This window comes from Lathyrus oleraceus, chromosome 3 (assembly GCF_024323335.1).
Source record: "Lathyrus oleraceus cultivar Zhongwan6 chromosome 3, CAAS_Psat_ZW6_1.0, whole genome shotgun sequence".
Taxonomy (NCBI): domain Eukaryota; kingdom Viridiplantae; phylum Streptophyta; class Magnoliopsida; order Fabales; family Fabaceae; genus Lathyrus; species Lathyrus oleraceus.
Window position 1 is genome coordinate 154,504,365 of NC_066581.1, and position 19,842 is coordinate 154,524,206.

Here is a 19,842-nt window from a genome sequence, read left to right on the forward strand (position 1 = left end):
CCCCTGTCCCGTTCGCCTCTGCCTCGCCTAGCGAAGGCTCAGCGAAGGTTCGCTGCAGGCTCGCCTAGCGATGAGCTAGCGAGCGACCACGGGTTTGGAATTTCAGAACAGTATGACTCCAACATGTTACATATCTTATCACATTCAATTACAGAAATGACATGGTCCAATATTCATGATGTTCAGACACATTTGAGTTTGCATGCAAAGTATGATCCCATATCCAAAAATTCAATATATCATGAGGTGTTATGCATTTAGAACTTATGGAATGAAGACATAAAACGGTATTGATACACAAACCTGTTGGCAAATCTAGTAATGATGCTGAATTGACAGATCCTTGTTGGTGTCGGGTTGAGTTGGGCAGCGGTAACTCCGGTGCGGATACGTGGCCGTCAAGGTTCCCGTGCTAGGGTTTCCGTCCGTCTTCCTCTACTTTTCCGTGTTGTTTCTCCGTTTTCGTGTCCTTTTCGTTACTGAAGAGCTGGTACTTATAGTAGTAGTGGTGGTGACCTAATGGGCTTAAAATGAGGTCCAAAATTTCAGATTTCTGCCAGCTTCGCTAGGCGAGGGAATTGCTCGCCTAGCGAGCAAGCCATTCTGGGCTTTTTTTCTGGATCTGATGCTTCGCTGGGCGAGTGTCATGACGAAGCATTCGCTAGGCGAAGGGATTGCTCGCCTAGCGAGCAAGCTATTTTGGGCCCCTTTTGGATTGGGCCTGTTGTGAGCTGGGCTTTTGTTCACTTGATATCAGTGCCTTGCAGAACAAGTCAGAGGGTCTTGGAAAATGCTTTGTAATGCCAACGGGCAAATTTTGGGGTATGACATATGTACCTGAGCCTTCCTCCTTGAGTGTTGGTGACCTAATGTCAATCAATCTTTGCAGCTTCAACTTAAAACTCTTGCATTCATCAATAGAGTGCCCCGCTGTTCCAGTATGGTATCCGCACTTTACCTTCAGCTGGTCTTTTTCAAAGACTAAGCTCTTTTTGTTAATCAGTTTTCGTACCAAGGATTTCAGTGCTAATTAAGAATTTAGGTCATGTTCCACTTCCCCTTTATGGAATTCACATGTTGCATTTGGATTGTACCATGGCAGGTATGGTGACGTGGGTGTGAGAACTCGAGGAGTCACCAAAGCATTCTGGATCAGTTGCGGATAGAGCTTGCTATATGGCACTGGAATCGAGTTGTGGTGATTTTTGTTCCCTTTGTTCTGATTCTGATTTTTGTTCCAAACCTAACTTCGATGATTTTGAGGAGGAATAGCCAAAGGATATTGATGATGACATCCTAAGGGAGGGTCATATGTCGGTAGATGAGGAGTTGCCATATATAATTACCTTTGACTCGGGGTAACACCGGATGGATATGGAGCAGTAGCTCCCTTCATTGCAGCAATGGGTATGGATGACCCTCTTTTCTCAATAAGGCTTGCAGGGTTTCCACGACCCATCCCATTTGGCTATTCAAAAGATTGAGTTCCTCCTTCAATTATTCTTGACTTTTCCTTAGCTCGTCCATCATCTCTTGAGACATGGTTCTTTGTTCTAAATGTGTGTCGGGAATCACGTTGCTGATCATGGACAAAGGACGGATGAGTTTTTTTGTATTTTTTCTGGAAAATGACATGCATTATGATGAGATGCAGTTGCAATGGAATGTGAATGAATGCAATGCAAGCCGTCCAAGCCATGCATATTTGTTTTTTCCTCAATACATGGGTTCAAAGGTCTGAGGTACTGATGAATTTGATTATTTTCCAAGAATATGTTCTCATCGGGTACGATCTAGGGTTACAAAGGTTCTCAGAGTCATGGATCCATTAGACTGTTTGCTGCATGTGACGACTTACTTGTCGGGCATCAACTCCATCCAAAGAATCTACTCCAAGTGAGGTTCTCGCGGACCCATATTACGCAACCATCTTACCTAATTATCCAAAGTATTAAGGTTCTACAAATGGTCCTCAGAGTCATGGATCCTAATGAAAATATCGAAGCTTACAGCAACTTACTTGCCGAGCGACAACATCCTCCCAAGGATCTATTCTAAGTAAGGTTGTCGCACTGACCCAACGAGAAATTCATCTCGCAGACCCGCACTACTCAACCTCGTCCTATCTTATTTTTTACTCGAGACTCGGGTAAAAAGTTTTTCCCATCAGGTTTGCAATCAGAGTATCCAAGTACCAAAGCATAATGGAACCAATTCAACAAATTATATCAATATGATAATAAAGATAGCAAAAGCAATAAAGAAAAGCCACATAAGTAAACAAATAAAGGCACACAAACAATCTAACTAGGGTTGACTCACTTAGGGACATGTCTTCCCCAGCAGAGTCGCCATCTATCGCACCTCGAAAAATGAGAACACGACTTAAGCGAAGCGCAATCGCACGCTCGCATGATGGACTGAACAGAGTCTCCACCGAAATTTATTTATTCCTAAAAAGGAAAGGGGAAGTATCGATAAAACCCAAGAAAGAACGATAATGATTATGGTCGTCGCAACCAAATAAGGGTTCGGGAGTCGATTACGCAAGGGGAAGGTATTAGCACCCCTCACGTCCGTTGTACTCAACGGAAACCGTTAGGTTAGTTGTGCACGTTAGTGTTAGCTTAGAAATGTTATGCTTCTCAAGTTATTATGAGGGAAAGAATAATATGATCGAAAGAAAAGAGAAGATGTTTTTGGATTTTGAGACGAAGGGGACTACACCTAAGTTTTTTATTAATGGGCCTGACAAGATTTATGAATCCTGCTCCTACGTATCTCCAGGTGCAATAGAGAACTCAAGGCTTACGTAGTTCTGGGTAGAAAAATATTTATTTGTTGGTCGATTTTAGCGAAAGCAATATTGTATTAATCGACGAAAACAATGTTTTATCCAAAATAGATGAAGAGCGGACGTATACCACACATCGAATGGATTTACAACTCAACATTCGCAAAAACGTCATTTATCTTAACTCAACAATTGTGGTTGAAGCATTGCTTTACATCACCTTAAGACAAGGTGTCTTTCATTTATGAAAAGGTTTTAAAGATCGCCCGACGATGAATAAAAAAGTTTGATTGGTTGAAAGTATTTTTGGGTTTGAAAGACGAGTATTTATGACTTGCAAGCTCTTACAACTTGGGTCTAATACTCGGGATTACGACTGGACCTTTCACCCAGGTAATCTTTTTCTTTCAATTTTATTCAGAAAAGAAGTTTGAATACTTACAAGTGTTTTGAAGAGAAGATGAATACTTATGACTTACAAGCTCTTTCAACTTGGGCCTAATATTCGGGATTACGACTGGATATTCCATCCAGGATAATCTTTTTCTTCAGATTTTATTAAGAAAAAGGATTTGAATATTGGAGTGTTTTGAAGAGAAGACGAACACTTATGGCTTGCAAGCTCTTACAACTTGGGTCTAGCATTCGGGACTACGATTGAACCTTTCATCCAGGTAATCTTTTTCTTCCAATTTTGATTATGAAAATATATTGAAATTAAGTTAAAATGATTAATGTATAAAGGTTTGAAATGATTTGAGGGTAATTGAAATGCAGACAAGTAAATGCGAGCATGCAAAAAGAAAAGAGCTCATTGTAAGAAAGCCCAAGAGTAAGCCATGAGACTGAAAGCGAACCGAAATCGAGAGCAAATTGAATTTATCTATAAGCTAACTTAGAGTGAATTCATGTAAGAACCACTCTAAGAAAGCCGAGCAAAAATCTATGCGTCCAAACGATTTTCGAAAGTTAAATTGGATTTGAACTCTGAGGTCGTAACGCAATACTAAACCAAGCAGTAATCAAACACATTTTTATTATAACAGTATTACAATTTTTTACATCAACTCAAAATAATCGAAATAAAACAAAAAGCTAAACACAATAAGCACACATTATTCACAATAAATTTGTATTGCTACAAAATCGAAATAAAGCTAAAAAATAAAAATAAAACTATAACTAATATTAACATATCAAAATATATATATATATATATATATATATATATATATATATATATATATATATATATATATATATATATATATATATATATATATATATATATATATATATATATATATATATATATAATTAAAAAAAAAAAAAAAAAAATAGTAGGCAAGTATGTATATTAAACGTGATATCAATGTACATATATTTATATATATGTAAGCGAAACAGAAGATCATATATAATAGGATCGAAACGGAAACTAGCACCCATATATTTGTTGGTGCAAAGGTAGAATAAATGATGAATGGAAATATTCTATTAAGAGAATGACGGTTAAAAAACATGATAAAAGTTACAATGATTGCCACCCTATTTATAAGCTAAAACTAGGGTTACTAGAATAGGATAAAATACTAAAATACCCTCTAACAACTAAGAAAATAGTACAACTAATAAATATGAATTACTTCTAATACCATCCCTTAATTCATATTCCATCAAAACTTGTAACACCAATTCTATCCCTTAATCTGAGAAATTGATTAGTCTTGATAGCTTTCGTCAGAACATCTGCCAACTGTTTCTGAGTGCTGCAGTGTACAACTTCTAACACTCCCCTCTGAACTTGATGTCTCAGAAAATGATACTTGGTCTCAATGTGCTTGCTTCTCCCATGCAACACTGGATTTCTGGCAAGATTGATTGCAGACTTGTTGTCAATCATCAGCTTCAGAGGTTTGTTTACTTTAATCTTCAGATCCTGCAATAGATTCAAAATCCACACAGCTTGGCATGCAGTAACAGCACCTGCAATGTATTCAGCTTCACAAGTTGACAACGCCACAACAGGTTGCTTCTTGGAACACCAAGAAATGGGACCTCCCAGAAATTTGAATAAGTACCCAGACGTACTTCTTCTGTCAACTCTGTCTCCACACCAATCAGAATCTGAATAACTCAGAAGTTCTGACTCATCCTTTCTTCCAGAAGGAAATAATACTCCATACTTCAGAGTTCCCTTGATATACCTCAGAATCCTGACAGCAGCTTGGTAATGGGACCACTTAGGTTTACTCATGAACCTACTAACCATCCCAACTGAATAGCAAATATCAGGTTTGGTATTGCACAAATACCTCAGAGAACCAACCAACTGTTTGAAGGTTGTAGCGTCCACATCCTTTCCATCAGAGTCAGAATCCAGTTTCTGATTTGTATCAGAAGGTGTGACAGCAATCTTACAATTCTTCAGAATAAATATCTTTAGAAGTTCTAATTCATACTTGAGCTGATGCAAAATAATACCTTTCTCAGAGTATCTGAACTCCATCCCTAGAAAGTATGTCATTTTGCCTAGATCAGTCATTTCGAATTCATTCATCAGAACTTTCTTGAACTTGGCTATCTCCTGTTCACTTCCAGTCAGCAGTATATCATCAACATATAAACATACCAGAGTCATATTTCCTTCAAAAGTATGCTGAACATAGACATCGTACTCCATCTCACATTTCTGAAAGCCTTGCTTCTTGAAAAATGAATCAATCTTCTGATTCCAAGCTCTGGGCGCTTGTTTCAATCCATATAGAGCTTTGTATAATCTGTACACCATCCCTTCCTGATTCTTTTTTACAAATCCAGGAGGTTGTGACACGTAAACTTCTTCTTCTAATGGACCGTTCAGAAATGCAGATTTTACATCTAAATGCATCAGAGGCCAATTCCTGTTAGCAGCTATTGCAATCACCATTCTGATTGTTTCATGTCTTGCTACACGTGCAAACACTTCAGAGTAATCCAGCCCAGGTTTCTGTAGAAATCCTCTGGCTACCAAGCTTGCTTTATGTTTGCCAATTGAACCATCTGGCTTTAACTTCTGCTTGAAAACCCATCTGACGCTGATGGCTTTCTTGTCTTTTGGAAGTTCTGTCAGCTTCCAAGTCTTGTTTCTCTCTATAGCATCAAGTTCTTCTTTCACGGCCTTCAGCCAGAGCTTCTGCTTAAGAGCCTCTTCTGTACTTATGGGTTCAGAGTCTACTAACATGGCACACTGAATAACTTCTCCTTCAGAGTCTACTTCAGTGTCTTGCAGCATGTCAAATTCTGCATATCTTCTGGGGATGTTTCTGATTCTTTGTGGTCTCTGAACTTGTTCAGAGTCTTGAGCTTCAGAGTTTCTAGCTTCAGATGGTTGACTTCCTCCAGAGCTTTGACCATCTTCAGGGGCTGGCATATTTCCAGAGTCTGAATTGCCACCAGAATCTGGATTACCATCAGAGTCTGGGTCATCAGAGTCTGGATCATCAGAGTCACCTTCATCTTCTGAGTCTTCTCCAGAGTCAGAATCACTATCAGAATCAGAATCAACGTCAGAGTTTACTCCAACTTCAGAAATTCTTAACTCTGACCTTTCTTCAGAAGTTCTAACATCAGAATCAGATTGAGACTTATCCCAATTCCAAAATTCTGATTCCTTCACAATCATATCTCTGCTGAATTCAATTTTGTTGGTTTCTGGACAATAGAGCTTGTATGCACCTGTACTGTGGTACCCTATCAGAATCATCACTTTGCTTCTATCATCCAGCTTCTGTCTTCTGACTTCTGGAACATGTTTATAGCAAACAGAACCAAACACCTTCAGATGACTAACACTTTGCTTATCTCCAGTCCACTTCTGTATTGGAACTATTTCCTTCAACTTCTTCGTAGGACATCGGTTGAGTACATACGTTGCAGTGGCAACAACTTCTCCCCAGAGCTTCTGAGGAAGTTTCTTCTTCTTTAGCATGCTTCTCACCATATCAAACAAAGTGCGGTTTCTTCTTTCAGCAAGACCATTGTGTTGAGGGGTATAAGGAGCAGTAACCTCATGCTCAATTCCATTCTCCTCACAAAACTTCTGGAACTCTTTGGAGTTATACTCACCTCCACCGTCAGTTCTAAGAATCTTCAACTTCTGACCACTCTGATTCTCAACCTTCATTCTGAACTTCTTGAATTCATCAAACACCTCGTGTTTAAACTTAATAAGGGATACCCATGTCATTCTTGTGAATTCATCAACAAATAACACAAAGTATTTATTCCCTCCAATCGATGCTACTGGAAATGGACCACACACATCAGAATGTACAACTCCCAAGGCATGTTTTGCTCTTGGAGCAGTTTCTGACGCAAATGGCAATCGTGGTTGTTTTCCTTCCATGCAAACTTTGCATGACTTTTCAGGCTTCTTAATTGCAGGAATTCCATGTACCAACTTCTTTGAATTCAGATGTTTTAAGCTTCTGAAATTCAAATGACCAAATCTTCTGTGCCACAACTCACTCTCCTTCTCAGCACTTGTTGCACTAAGACATTCTGAGTCTGCAGTTCTGACATTCACCTTGAATGTTCTATTCCTTCCCTGTTCTGACTCCATAATCAACTTCTAATTGCAGTCATACAGCTTCAGAAGATTGTCCTTCATGGTAACTGAAAAATCTTTCTCAATTAATTGTCCCACACTCATCAGATTGCTTCTTATGCCAGGTACATACCACACGTTCTGAATCAATGTTGTTTTCCCATTGTTCAGAATCACTCTGACATTTCCCATACCTTCGGCATTAAGATATTTGTCATCAACACATCTGATCTTTGTCCTCTTTTCAGAGTCAAAGTCAACCAGCCATTTCTTGTTTCCAGTAAGATGATTTGAACAGCCAGTGTCCATATACCACCAGTCTATCAGATCCATATCATCAGATTCAGAGGCCATCAATAGCACAGATTCGTCATCAGAACTTCTGGCTATATTTTCTTCTTCTGATTTTCTCTCCTTGTTTGACCAACAGACTCTAGCAAAGTGACCAAACTTCTTACAACAGTAACATTGGATCTTCTTCTTGTCATACTTCTCTTTTCCCTTCTGAGCATTCTTTTGTCTATCAGAGGTTGAGCTTTCTGACTTCTGACTGCTTCTGATACCTCCTATCAGAAGTTGCTTTCAGAGCCTGCTGCTCTACTTCCCTTTCAGAATATTTTCGTTCATCATTTATTCTACCTTTAACAAACTTAGGGGCTAAGAAAATATTACAACTAATAAATATGAATTACTTCTAATAATATTAAACTGAATGAAAAACAGAAGTATATATATATATATATATATATATATATATATATATATATATATATATATATATATATATATATATATATATATATATATATATATATATATATATATATATATATATATATATATATATATATATATTAAACAGAAAGAAAAACAGAAGTAGAAGTATATATATTAAACTGAAAGAAAGACAAAAGTAGCACCCATATATTTTTACTTAAACAGGAAGCATTTATACATAGAGCTAAAATCTCTCTCTCTCTCTCTCTCTCTCTCTATATATATATATATATATATATATATATATGAAGAAAAAAAATGAAAGTATGTGTGTATTAAACTCATGACAATAAAAATCTGTATATAATATGGAAAATATGAAACAAAATTCAAAGAAAAGAACAAATTAAAGTTGGGTTGTGGCTGTTAGTGAGAGAGAAGGAGAGAAATTTGTCAAGGGTTTGGTGAGATGTGTTTCGACGGAGGGAGTTTTGAGGGAACAATGGTTGCAATTAAAATATAGTGGAGATGGTGTTTGAGTCGAAAAATAAAATAAGGAGTATGTCACTATATATGGTGATGTATTTTGGAAGTAGAAATGGAAGGAGTATATGGTTTGTGGGGTTTTATAGAGGGATGGAAAAAGGGAAAAGAAGAAGTGGTGTCTTCTTCTTCATGTGTGCAAAATAAATAAATGTGCATTATGTATTTTTCTTATTATATTGTCTTTTTCATCTTTTTCTGTCAATGGTATAGTTCCCTCTCCTTCATTTTTGAATTCTCTTTTTCATTGGCCTAGAGAGAATATCCATTTTTTACTCTTGATCTTATCCTCTTGTTACATATGTTTGAGAGAGAGAGAGGGGTAGGGTATATGAGCTGGCGCGTGAATCATGTATCAGGAGGAAACTTTTTTCACGTTTTCCACTTCTTTATTTCCCTTTCTTTTTCATTTAATTTTTTATTCTTTTATTTACTTAATTTTAATTGGTCAAGAGAAGAAAATATGGATGATGCTTGTGAATTCTTGATTAATTTGAATCAATGGTCATGATGAAAAACGAAGAAGCACATAGTGTTAACTAATTTAAAATGTATAAATTGTCCCTTCTAAATAGTTTAATTGATTAAAATCAAATTAAATTAACTAACACAAATAAAATTCATAACTTTTAAAATAACCACAATAAAATAAAAATGATGACCTGAACAATTCTATTTAATTTTTCTGAATCTTTTAACAAAAGAATGAAAATAAATGGATTAAAAATAAATAAAAATCGAACGCAAAATTATCTGAAAAATTAAACTGAATATACCAAAATGATCGGTGCATAATAAACTTCTCGAAAACATACATGTTTTTTGTCAAATTTTGAAATGGAAAATGTGTGGTTAAAACGCTCAGACGGATAAAAAATGTGACCAAAAAATTAGCCAAAAAATAAATCGAGCACACCAGATTAAACTACGCAAAACGTAGATTAATAAAACTGATGTCTGCAAGCTTGATTTTGAAGTTTTTCGCCCGCAGATTTGATGCACATTTGAAAATTGATTCAACTGGTTTGCCCGTAGATCTGAAAATTTATTTCGACTAACATTCTAGGCATTATGCGGTAAAAATACATGTTATGATATACAAAGATGCAACGATTGTGATGAATGTGTTAAGTTGGTGATTCAGGGTCAAAATCGGGGTGTGACAAGTAGCCTTGTAGAGTTATGGACTCTTGGAAATCCCTTTTCCTATTAGGTTATGGACCTTGGTAGTGCTTTCATTTTCCTTTAGAGTTAGGGACTTTGGCATCCGTTCTCTTTTCCTTTTAGGTTATAGACCTTGGCAATTTAGTTCTTTGCCTTTAGAGTTATAGACTCTAGTAGTGTTTCCTTGCCTAGTAGGTTGTGAACCTTGTCACTCTTTTTTTTTTGCCTTGTATGGTTGTGTACCATGGCAATCCAATCAGATACCTTTCTTTGTTTTTGTGGTTCCACGAACTACGAAGCTCTGACTTTCTCATTACACGATGAGAATACACATAGGCACAAGGGTTCGAATCCTCCATGAGCATATTTATTTATTTTGCCCCGTTCATCTCCATGATGAACATAATACTACATTCTTTCACTTCATGTGATATACTATTATCTTTGAGTCAAATACACTATCTATTTGAGCTTCATCTTGTGACTGCGTGTGAACCAAGAGTTGTTTGTGCTATGAAACCAAACACTTAATTCTCTTTATTTTTTGGTTATGAGAATACAATGGGTATGCCTAGTTTCCTCCATGTCTTAGTTTATACCAGTTCTACTCTTAGGTTCAGATTTCATCCCTTTTTGGAGTCAAACAACACAATCATTTGGTTCAAACCACATTTGTTATCACAACTTATTTTCACCTCCCACCATTAGTTCTATAAACTACGAAGCTCTAAATTCCTTATTGCACTATAAGGATACGTAGGCATGGGGGCCCTAATCCTCTGTGAGCACTTTATATATTCTTTTCCTTTCCCTTATCTTTTGTGAGTAATCTTTAGATAACACGCATTCGAGCAAGAGCAATCAAAACGGTTCCCGTTGAGTACAACATATGTAAGGGGTGCTAATACCTCCCCCTTGCATAACCGACTTTTTTACCCAGTTATCTCTTCCCCAGATTTTATCGGTATTTTCTGTTTCTTTCGTGAATAAATAAAGTTCGATGACTACTCTGTTGTATGTTTGAGACTGAGATGTCCTATACGAAAGACATCACCGGCGTGGATAACACATTTCACACAAGATGCTGAAACTTGACTGACCTTTTAAAAATGATGGAAGACTTTACCAAGTTGAACGACGTTGAAAGATAATAAAATAAGGAAAGATCAAAGAAGGAACCACCAATAGGTTTAGATAATGACATGTGTTTTGATACATTTTAGTTTTAATCTAAGAATGAAACTCATTTTTTGTATGTAATATTCTCAATGATGTAATCTCGATACAATTTGTGACATACATAATGTCTATTCTACTTTAATGTTATAGAATTTGAGGGTAAATTTTGAACAATGTACCAATTTTTCTATTTATGTGTGTTTCCGTATAACAAAATCATGCATAATAAAGATAGATAAAGATATGCATCTCCGGATTAAATTTTTAACAAAATAAAGATTTCTTATCAATTTATACTGAGAAGTGTGTAAAAAAATGCGTCCGAAGATACAAATCTGAATTCTAAGAACAATTGTGATTTTTCACCCCCTCTTTAGGAAAAACACCCTGACAAAATTGACAAAATTGAGACTACAAAAATTAGATCAAGCAACCCAAATTCAATTGAGCACTAGAGATTATTTTAGAAAAGTGTGTTTTCATATGATTGAAATTTTCCCTTAACTTTCCCAAAATATGCTAAAACTCTTTCTCATGTTCGAAAATGAGATTTCTAGTTGAATTAAAAGAGACCTGGATTCTTTAGTTGCTATTTAAACCAAATTTGGTTTAAACAGTTTTACCAATTATTGATTGATGTATGATAAAATTAATTTGAGTCATTCTATGTACTATGTTTTGTTTAGTTCTGCATTCCTTCATTAGTAATGCATCAACCTATTATGATCTATAAGTAAAATTTCTAACTTCTAACGTGATTCTTTGGTGTACATTTAATTCAAATATAACAATAAATAAAGTTAAATATGTTTTTATTTTTTCATGTTAACACTATCTCTTATCCCTATTATAAGAGGACCTTAGGTGTATTTTTTTTGTCTTAATCAAAAGAAAAGTAAACATACTTTAAGACAAGTATTTATTACCTGTGATAAATTAACACTAAAATTATGTACTCACATTCTATACAAACTGTAGGACATGTTAGAAGACATGAATAAATAACCACAAAGTAACATGAGCACTACAGCAGAACTTCCTTCTCAGCATAAAAAGGATGCTAAGCATGGATCTGTTCGGTGAGGAAGACCGGTTCGAGCTCCCAAAGCTCTACATTTGGCAGCTGCCTGCAGTTATCGCGTTGAAATAAGTAAAAAAATCTCAACATTCTATTTTCTTACTTCTGTTTGAAATAATATGAATAGATTTGTCTTGAGCAACTTACTACTTGTGCAGCAAAGGGTAACATTATCTCTGGTACCATGTTTGAGCAGATGGCTATAAATAAAACAAGTCAGAGCAAAATCAATTACTCTGAAATTAAAAAATGCCAAAATAAACTTTCCAAAAAAATGTAAACATGCAGAGAGGGCAAGCGTGTGTGTCATTCATGTAACTTCACAACTATCCTTAGAGGACATAGTTTGAGCTGTTGGTTTTGTATACTGCTATTCCAAGCTTACTCTTTGACTAGATACTGATAGAAGAGTATCTTCTTCTAACCATGCAAAACAGCCAAACAAATGTGTCAAACCAATGGTATTTTGAGATATAGTTCTACTTCTGTTATATTCCAACCACTTGATAACCGTGTAGCTCAAAAAAAGAAAGCAATCTCACGTGCAAACTGACTCTGCATGGGACTCTAGGTAAGAAAATAATGTCTACTACAGCAAAGATTCTGGAACAAATAAAGTTGCATGTCTACTTGATTAAGATTTCATAGAGGAAAATGTTGGACGGGGGACCAGTTTAAAACCTCAGGAAACTATGCAAGCTTAGACCTAAATAATCGTGAATGGAACCCCAGAATTTTTTTCCAATGAGAGATTAAATCAACATTTTTTTGGGTTCGGGCAAGGGCTGGATCACTATCCACTAGGATGAGCCCATCCATAGGGATGAAAAGGGTGAAGTCTATGTACCATATCAAGTAAGATGTTTTTGTTTCTTTTTGTGATTCTAATGTAGATGGACACAAGTAAACAAGCCAAAAATGAATACCCATGCGAAGTCTCGAGTAACAAAGCTTAGAAAAAGAGAAAGACAGAAAGAAAAAATCAGGTCAGAGACTACACCTACCATACATAATCGCTCCAATAAATGCATCCCCTGCACCAGTTGTATCAATAAGCTCAGAATCTGGTATCTTCTCTGCTGTTCCGATCAAGAATCTCCCACAAACTGTGCCTATTCCATCTGATCTGAACTTTCTCACCACCTGGAAAAATAAATGGGTGAAGAGGAGAAAATCTATTTTTAAAGAATTTATCATGATTACCTATTTGACAAAGAATTGAACTAATATAAGTCTTTCAATCATGTATATAAAATCCAGTACTGAAACCGACATTGTTGTCCCCCAACTTATGTTAGCAATTTTAATATCAAATTTGAGTAAGCATACATATGAAAATTTTATACTAAGTTACCATTTCTTAATCAATACGCATATAACTTACTTAATCTAAATGAATTGACACACAAAATTGAACCCTAACAAATGTGGTATAGATTTAGATTCTTGATTGATATTATGATCATAAAAAGATGTTTCACTCAACTGCTTTAACTTGTATATTGATATGAATTTTGGTGTCAATTGACAGTGACACATAGCTGACCCCAAGATAAAATTGGTTGTCATTGATCAGTTGATGTAATATTGAAATGTAAATAACAAAACTGGACAATAATACTTTTCACACCAATGCAGTGATATTCCTTCCAATTTAACTCATGCTTATGAACCAAAAGACGTAATTTGCAAGACTCGCACATACCGGTATTTAAGCATGTGGTTTTACTGCCATGATTGCTTTTGCATGGCCTGTAATTCCAAGCTAAACAAAAAACTAGCAACGGAATTTGACAAGATTCTTTTGAATTAGCCATATAATTCTCCTCTCTTTGCAAATTATTATCTCCATCTTAAAATTTTCTTCTTTTGTTAAACAAAATATATATTTTTAAACTCAAACTGGAGTTATAGAATATATCTCCGCATTAAAATAAAAGTTGTACAAGTTATAGGTTCAACAATACTTTACCGATGATATACAGGTTGGAATAGCCAAGCTATCATCTTTCTCTTTGTACAAGAGTTCTAAGAAGCTCTCTAGATTCCTTTCTTCTACGCTGACATCCTCTGCCCACAAGAGCATTAAACTTGTAAGTTACATTTGCTCAAAGAAAAAACACTCTACTCCTTTAAGAAGTAAAATTAAAAAAGTAAAATGAAAAAGCCATTCGTTCGTTCACCATTTGTACTTCTTTCCAACATTAGACAGCCATCTTCACCCAGAGTCACAATCACAAACTTGACATTTGGCAATCTTATAAGCATGGAAACTAATGCACTCGGGATAGATGGTGCCTGTGTCCAAGCCTAACACAATACAAACCAAATCCCAAATGAACACCAAGAAAGATTAATCATAAACAGAATTATATGAACAGTTGGACACCTTATATATGCAGTTAGAGATGCAATTAGAGGTATGCCCTACCTAAAACCCTATTCGAGCTAACCCTGACTTAATAGAAGAGTTAAAAAGTAAATTTATAATGATAATTTTCTTTCTGTTTGGGAGGTTCCGAAATTCTGGAAACACCATGAAGTGTTGAAAATTGAATTAAATGTCTCCCTTCTAATGAAATCTGAAAAGATAAACACTTTCTAACAAGCCTTACTATCAATATACTAGTGAATCCAAACTCATGTAGTTCTGAATCATGGAAAATGTATGTAAGCCCCTCATTACCAGTGGAAACTTTGCTGAACATACAACAAAACCAGCAAGCTTCAATAGCTCATCTAACCCTTCCCTTGGTGATTCTGCCTCAACTAAAATAGGAATATTATTGCGAGCTGCCTGTACAAGGTTGTCAAATTCTAAAGATTAAACCAGAACAGACAAGTATTAATAGACAAATTCACATGACAGGAAATAGGTTCACAACCCAATGAAGAAAAAGAGCATTACATATTCAAAATAAATGGACAAATTAAAAAATCACAAAGTTTAAAATTACTAATGAATGAAATATGGAGGGACTGGGTTCTCCTCATTGGAGCTGGATTCAACTCGGTAGACCTAGGTTTCAGCCCATCAGATTTAGGTTCGTTCACCTCGTTGGCCTTTTGGGTTCATTTCAAACTCACAACAATGGATTTGTTCATGTGTTCCTGGTGTATGACTTTGTTTACTCTAGGAACTACGGTGGGGTTGGGACTCAATGGAGCATCATTCGCCTCCTCTGTATATTTGTTCACATCTGGGAGAAAATAGCAATTATATTGTACTCTCGTTCAATTGTCCTCAAATCAAAGGTCTATACGAGTTTTTGTGAGTCTACATGAGTTGACACAGAAAGGATCCTGTAAGCAAGTTAATTTGATTTTGATGCCTAGAAACATAAGATTGTATGAGCTAACTTGGGAGTTTGAGAAACAATGTTCAGGCTGACTAAGGGAAGTAGGTATTATTTCAATCATAATATTATAGTTCACATACCCCCAAGCTGGGAAACAAAAACAAACCTAGCCAACATGACAAATCAAAGCCCCAGCAAGTAAGCTTTATGCCTGACCTTTTTGTCTTTTTGAGTAATTTTGAAATGAACCAACAACTTAAAATAATTTATAGCTTACTACTATGTATGGCTTAAAAAGTCATCCAGCGATAGTGAAAAGGTGAGAGCAAAAGTGAGATGATGATTACCTCTTGTCCAACAAATAGAGCAGTTTCAATAGACATTCCATCAAAATAAACTAATCTTGCTCCCTCAAATGCAGATAACAACATTGACCGAGACAAATCATCCGGCATTAATGGAGGATCTCCAGGGGTGTAAATACTTGTGCGCGTTTTTCTGAGAGTATAGCTTATAATTAGTTGAGTCAATTAAACTATTGAAATCCTAGGTAGATTGCCTCAAATATATTTAATCATATATATCTATTTTAATCACCTCTAATATTACAAAATATAATTGATGCAGCAGTATTGTTAATACAGATTAACTTCGAGAGACTAAGGCTGCATAACCAGGAGAGACACTATTAGATAGTAAGGGTCATGATGAGATGAAAAAATTTGTATTGATATACATTATAAACGAGGACTCAGAACTTGCCCGTTTATGCATAATTTTAGACTGAAGATGTGTTATGTAAATAAATGAGGTACCGGCTGAAATATTAATAGAGCTCCACCATTATTTCATGAGTGCATTTTCAAAAAATATTTTCCTATCTTACCATTGTAAGCCTTGGGTCAATAGGTTGTTGATAATGTTAAAGAAAGTCATGCTAATATTAACCCGTGGGAAGTAAAGAGTAAATCATAGAAACAACTGCCTTACGTTTGGCTGTCGACTAATACATATGAAAATGTTGAACTGCCACCCTTGGATACCTGAAAAATGAAAACAATAAACTCTCAACTTAGAAAGTTACAACTAATTAGGAAAAAAGTGCAAATAGTGAAGCATCATCAATAGACAAATTTAAAAACACAACAATATGGGAGCATATAGAAAGATTTAAAAAGAAACTAATGAAATACCACACTTCCCAATTTACTTTAATCTCAAAGGCTCATAACAAGTACATGCTCAATGAAGAAGGGTCTTCCACTGTGCATACAATACAATACAAAAAAAAGTATTTGATTTGGACAGGTAGGTAACCATGATGACATTTCAGCTCAAGGCAATTCGCTTATCATACAAACACATCAATATGGAAGAATCTTCCACTGGCATTCCGCCTATCTGCCTATCATACAATCACGAAATAACTTTTACGAGTGCGTGTAGAGAAGCCCTAGCTTATCAAATAAATAAATCAAACACTGAAAGTTGAAACTTGAAACACACGTTGACATATGTACAAATAATAAGTGGAAAGATAAGTTCCAATCTCTATCAGACGACACACGCAGATATGGTTATGAACTGATTTTATTTTTTTCATATGCAAATCAGCACTCACATGAACACATTGCATCCTGACAACACATTTTGCCCTTGTAGAAATAAACAAAACTATCAGTTTTGCATAATAATCATTCGAATTTCATAAGACATACATCATACATGCTCAATGCTTCCAGTTCCAGAGCAAAAGCAATCATTCATTCCAATTTCCAAAACCAATAAACTAACAGTTAAACAACACAGAAGCTGAATCTTACAACGATAAATGAAGTATCAACACCATCGGCTTCAAGTTCCTCCAATATGCTCTTTCCTTGAGAATCATCAGCAACCTAATTGAAAACACATACAAACAAACACCTCAATCAAAACTCAACGCTCCCAATCAGATCAGCAGATGAGAAAATAAATAAACAGAAACAAAATTGAAAAACCTTGGAAATAAGCTTCGGTTTCAATCCGAGTCGAGCCGCGCATGTTAAAGCATTACCGGCATTTCCACCTCCTTGCACCTTGGAGGAGGTTGTTCGGATCTTATCGTCCGGTTTCGGATATCCATCGACGGTAGCTAAGAAATCCACCGTCGTCATTCCGCATCCAATCTGCACACAAAGAGAAACCTAAATAACTACACGCGCGCACAGAGAGAGTGGAAGAGATATAGAGATAGAGGAGGAAACGAACGATGATTTGGTTATCAGGAAGAGAAGGAACGGCGTGGGATGATGAGATATTGAGACATTTTGTGGAGCGGAAAGTGATTGACTGAAAGAGTAAAAAAGAAGAAATGAGAAATGAATTAAAGGAAAAACGAGTGATAATAGATGAAAAATTGTATACTACTTTGGAATGGAGGCGGGGTCGTAATTGAGAGATGAAAGGGATGAATGTCTGTGGAAAACGGTGCAGTTGAATGGTTTCGAGATGCATGTCATCGGAGATTCTACGGTTGGTTGGTGCGGTTCTGTTCTAGCTTCCAAAGTGGAAGGTGATGGATCAAAATCTCTATTAAATTAAACTCTCCATCCCACAATGACTTACTAATTCGAAATAAAATAGTAAAAGTATCGTTTTTTTTTAATATATATGAAATCAACTTAATCAATTATACTAATTTATAAATACAAAATTACATAAGATATCTTTAATTAAAAAATTAATGGTCTTATTATTTTATTATATAATATTATTAACTTAATTTTATTTGATAAAAATAACTATATAAATAAATGCAAAATATTTTTAATCTATATGTGAAATAAAGATAACAATATAATATAGGGAGTCCCACCATAACGCCTAATCCCAATTCTTGGATCTTCGGGTTGCCACTCAGTATGGCAATCAGATGATTGTGGTGAGTCAATATTTTACTGTTGACTCTGAACTTGTGGGCTTCCCCAGCGTTGGACCTCCTTTTGTTATCCCCACACACTTCTTTACTTCCTCACACCCCCTGATAGTGTGAGGGAATTGTTTTGGGGCCCTTAGTAAGGCCCGGGCAGCCGTTAGACGCCACACCCCTGAGTGTCTTTTGTACCTCTCCTCTTGTTTTTTTATCTTACTTCTTTTTATTTCTTTTTTAGTTGGATCAAACCCATTTTTTATTTTTACTTCCACACCACTTTTTGGATGGTTCACACCCCTCTTTGGATCAAACTCATTTCTTGTTAATTTGATTTTGTTTAATTAATTTAGATTAATTAAATAAAGATAGTTAAAAAAATAAGTGAAAATGAGTATTATTTCTCAAAAAAAAATAAAAATCACTTTCAACAAATATTTAATTAAGTTTTTCTCTTTATTAAATCGAAGATTTAAAAACAACAAGATTTGTTTTTCTTCTTTGCAATTAAATCGGACGAAAAAAATTGATTGGTCGTATATCTCTTATTTTCCGAGGTATTTGGATACAAGTTGTATAGATTGTCTTTCGAATACTCGTCTTCCATTCAAAATACGATAAATAACTGAATTAGTTCATTCTTACATGGATGAAGAATGATTAATTGAGTGTATGTCTCTTTTTTTCCCGAGTATTCAGATACAAGTCATATAGCTTTTCTTTTGGATACTTATCTTCCGTTAGGGAATCGTGACTTAACTCGCCACATATATTTCTCAATGAAATCAGATGAAAAAAGATTAATTGGGCGTATGCCTCTTTTTTCTGAATATTTGGATACAAGTCGCATAGATTGCCTTTCGAATACTCATATTCCACATAAAAGCAATTTCAACCAATCAAACCTACTTTTTCCACCTTATCGCAACCAAACTTTTCATAAACGAACGATGTTGTATCCATTACGACATGATACATAAACAAACACTTCAGCCTCCCATGCACAAGAAACAAGCAATGTTTTACCATTCAAATGCGATCAAACAGGATTTACTCCGACGCGATATACAAACAAACACTCCAGCCTCCCACGTGTGAGCAACAAGTAATGTTTAACCACTCGAATGCGACCTAAACATCATTCGCTAAAATCAACCAACACACGAGTTTTGCTACCAAGAACTACGTAGATTTGAGTTTTCCATCACACTTAGGGATACGTAGGAGCGAGATTCAATGTCTCGTCAAGCACCCTAATAAAAAATAGTCCTTTTAATTTCATATAAACACAATATTATAATTAGAAGAAATCAAATAACATAAGTTAATACTTGTATTCACAAAGCTGACTAAAAACTTTTTGTTGAGTACAATGGATGTGTGAGGTGCTAATACATTTTCCGTGCATAATAGACTCTGGAACCTGAATTTGGTTACGATGACCTTATTTTTTATTCTTTTGAGGTTTTATCTATGTTTTCCCTTTAAAAAATAAACTTTGGTGAAAACTTTATTGTTATTTTGAGCATTCGTATGCCCGAGTGTTTTTCGCGCCGCGATAGCTGGTGA

General features: G+C 35.5%; 1 protein-coding gene across 1 annotated transcript; it reads right to left on the reverse strand.

Annotated features, from left to right (window-relative positions):
- Nucleotides 1-11,887: 11,887 nt before the first annotated feature.
- LOC127125936 (uncharacterized) lies at nucleotides 11,888-17,980 on the reverse strand. The gene is made up of 12 exons (XM_051054797.1): nucleotides 17,772-17,980; nucleotides 17,613-17,693; nucleotides 17,363-17,530; nucleotides 17,186-17,260; nucleotides 16,353-16,405; nucleotides 15,710-15,860; nucleotides 14,750-14,860; nucleotides 14,247-14,373; nucleotides 14,036-14,133; nucleotides 13,068-13,206; nucleotides 12,211-12,263; nucleotides 11,888-12,112 (listed from the first exon to the last, which is right to left on the reverse strand). The coding sequence occupies exons 1-12, from the start codon at nucleotides 17,856-17,858 to the stop codon at nucleotides 12,029-12,031; spliced, it is 1,227 nt and encodes a 408-aa protein (XP_050910754.1). The 5' UTR covers nucleotides 17,859-17,980; the 3' UTR covers nucleotides 11,888-12,028.
- Nucleotides 17,981-19,842: the final 1,862 nt, after the last annotated feature.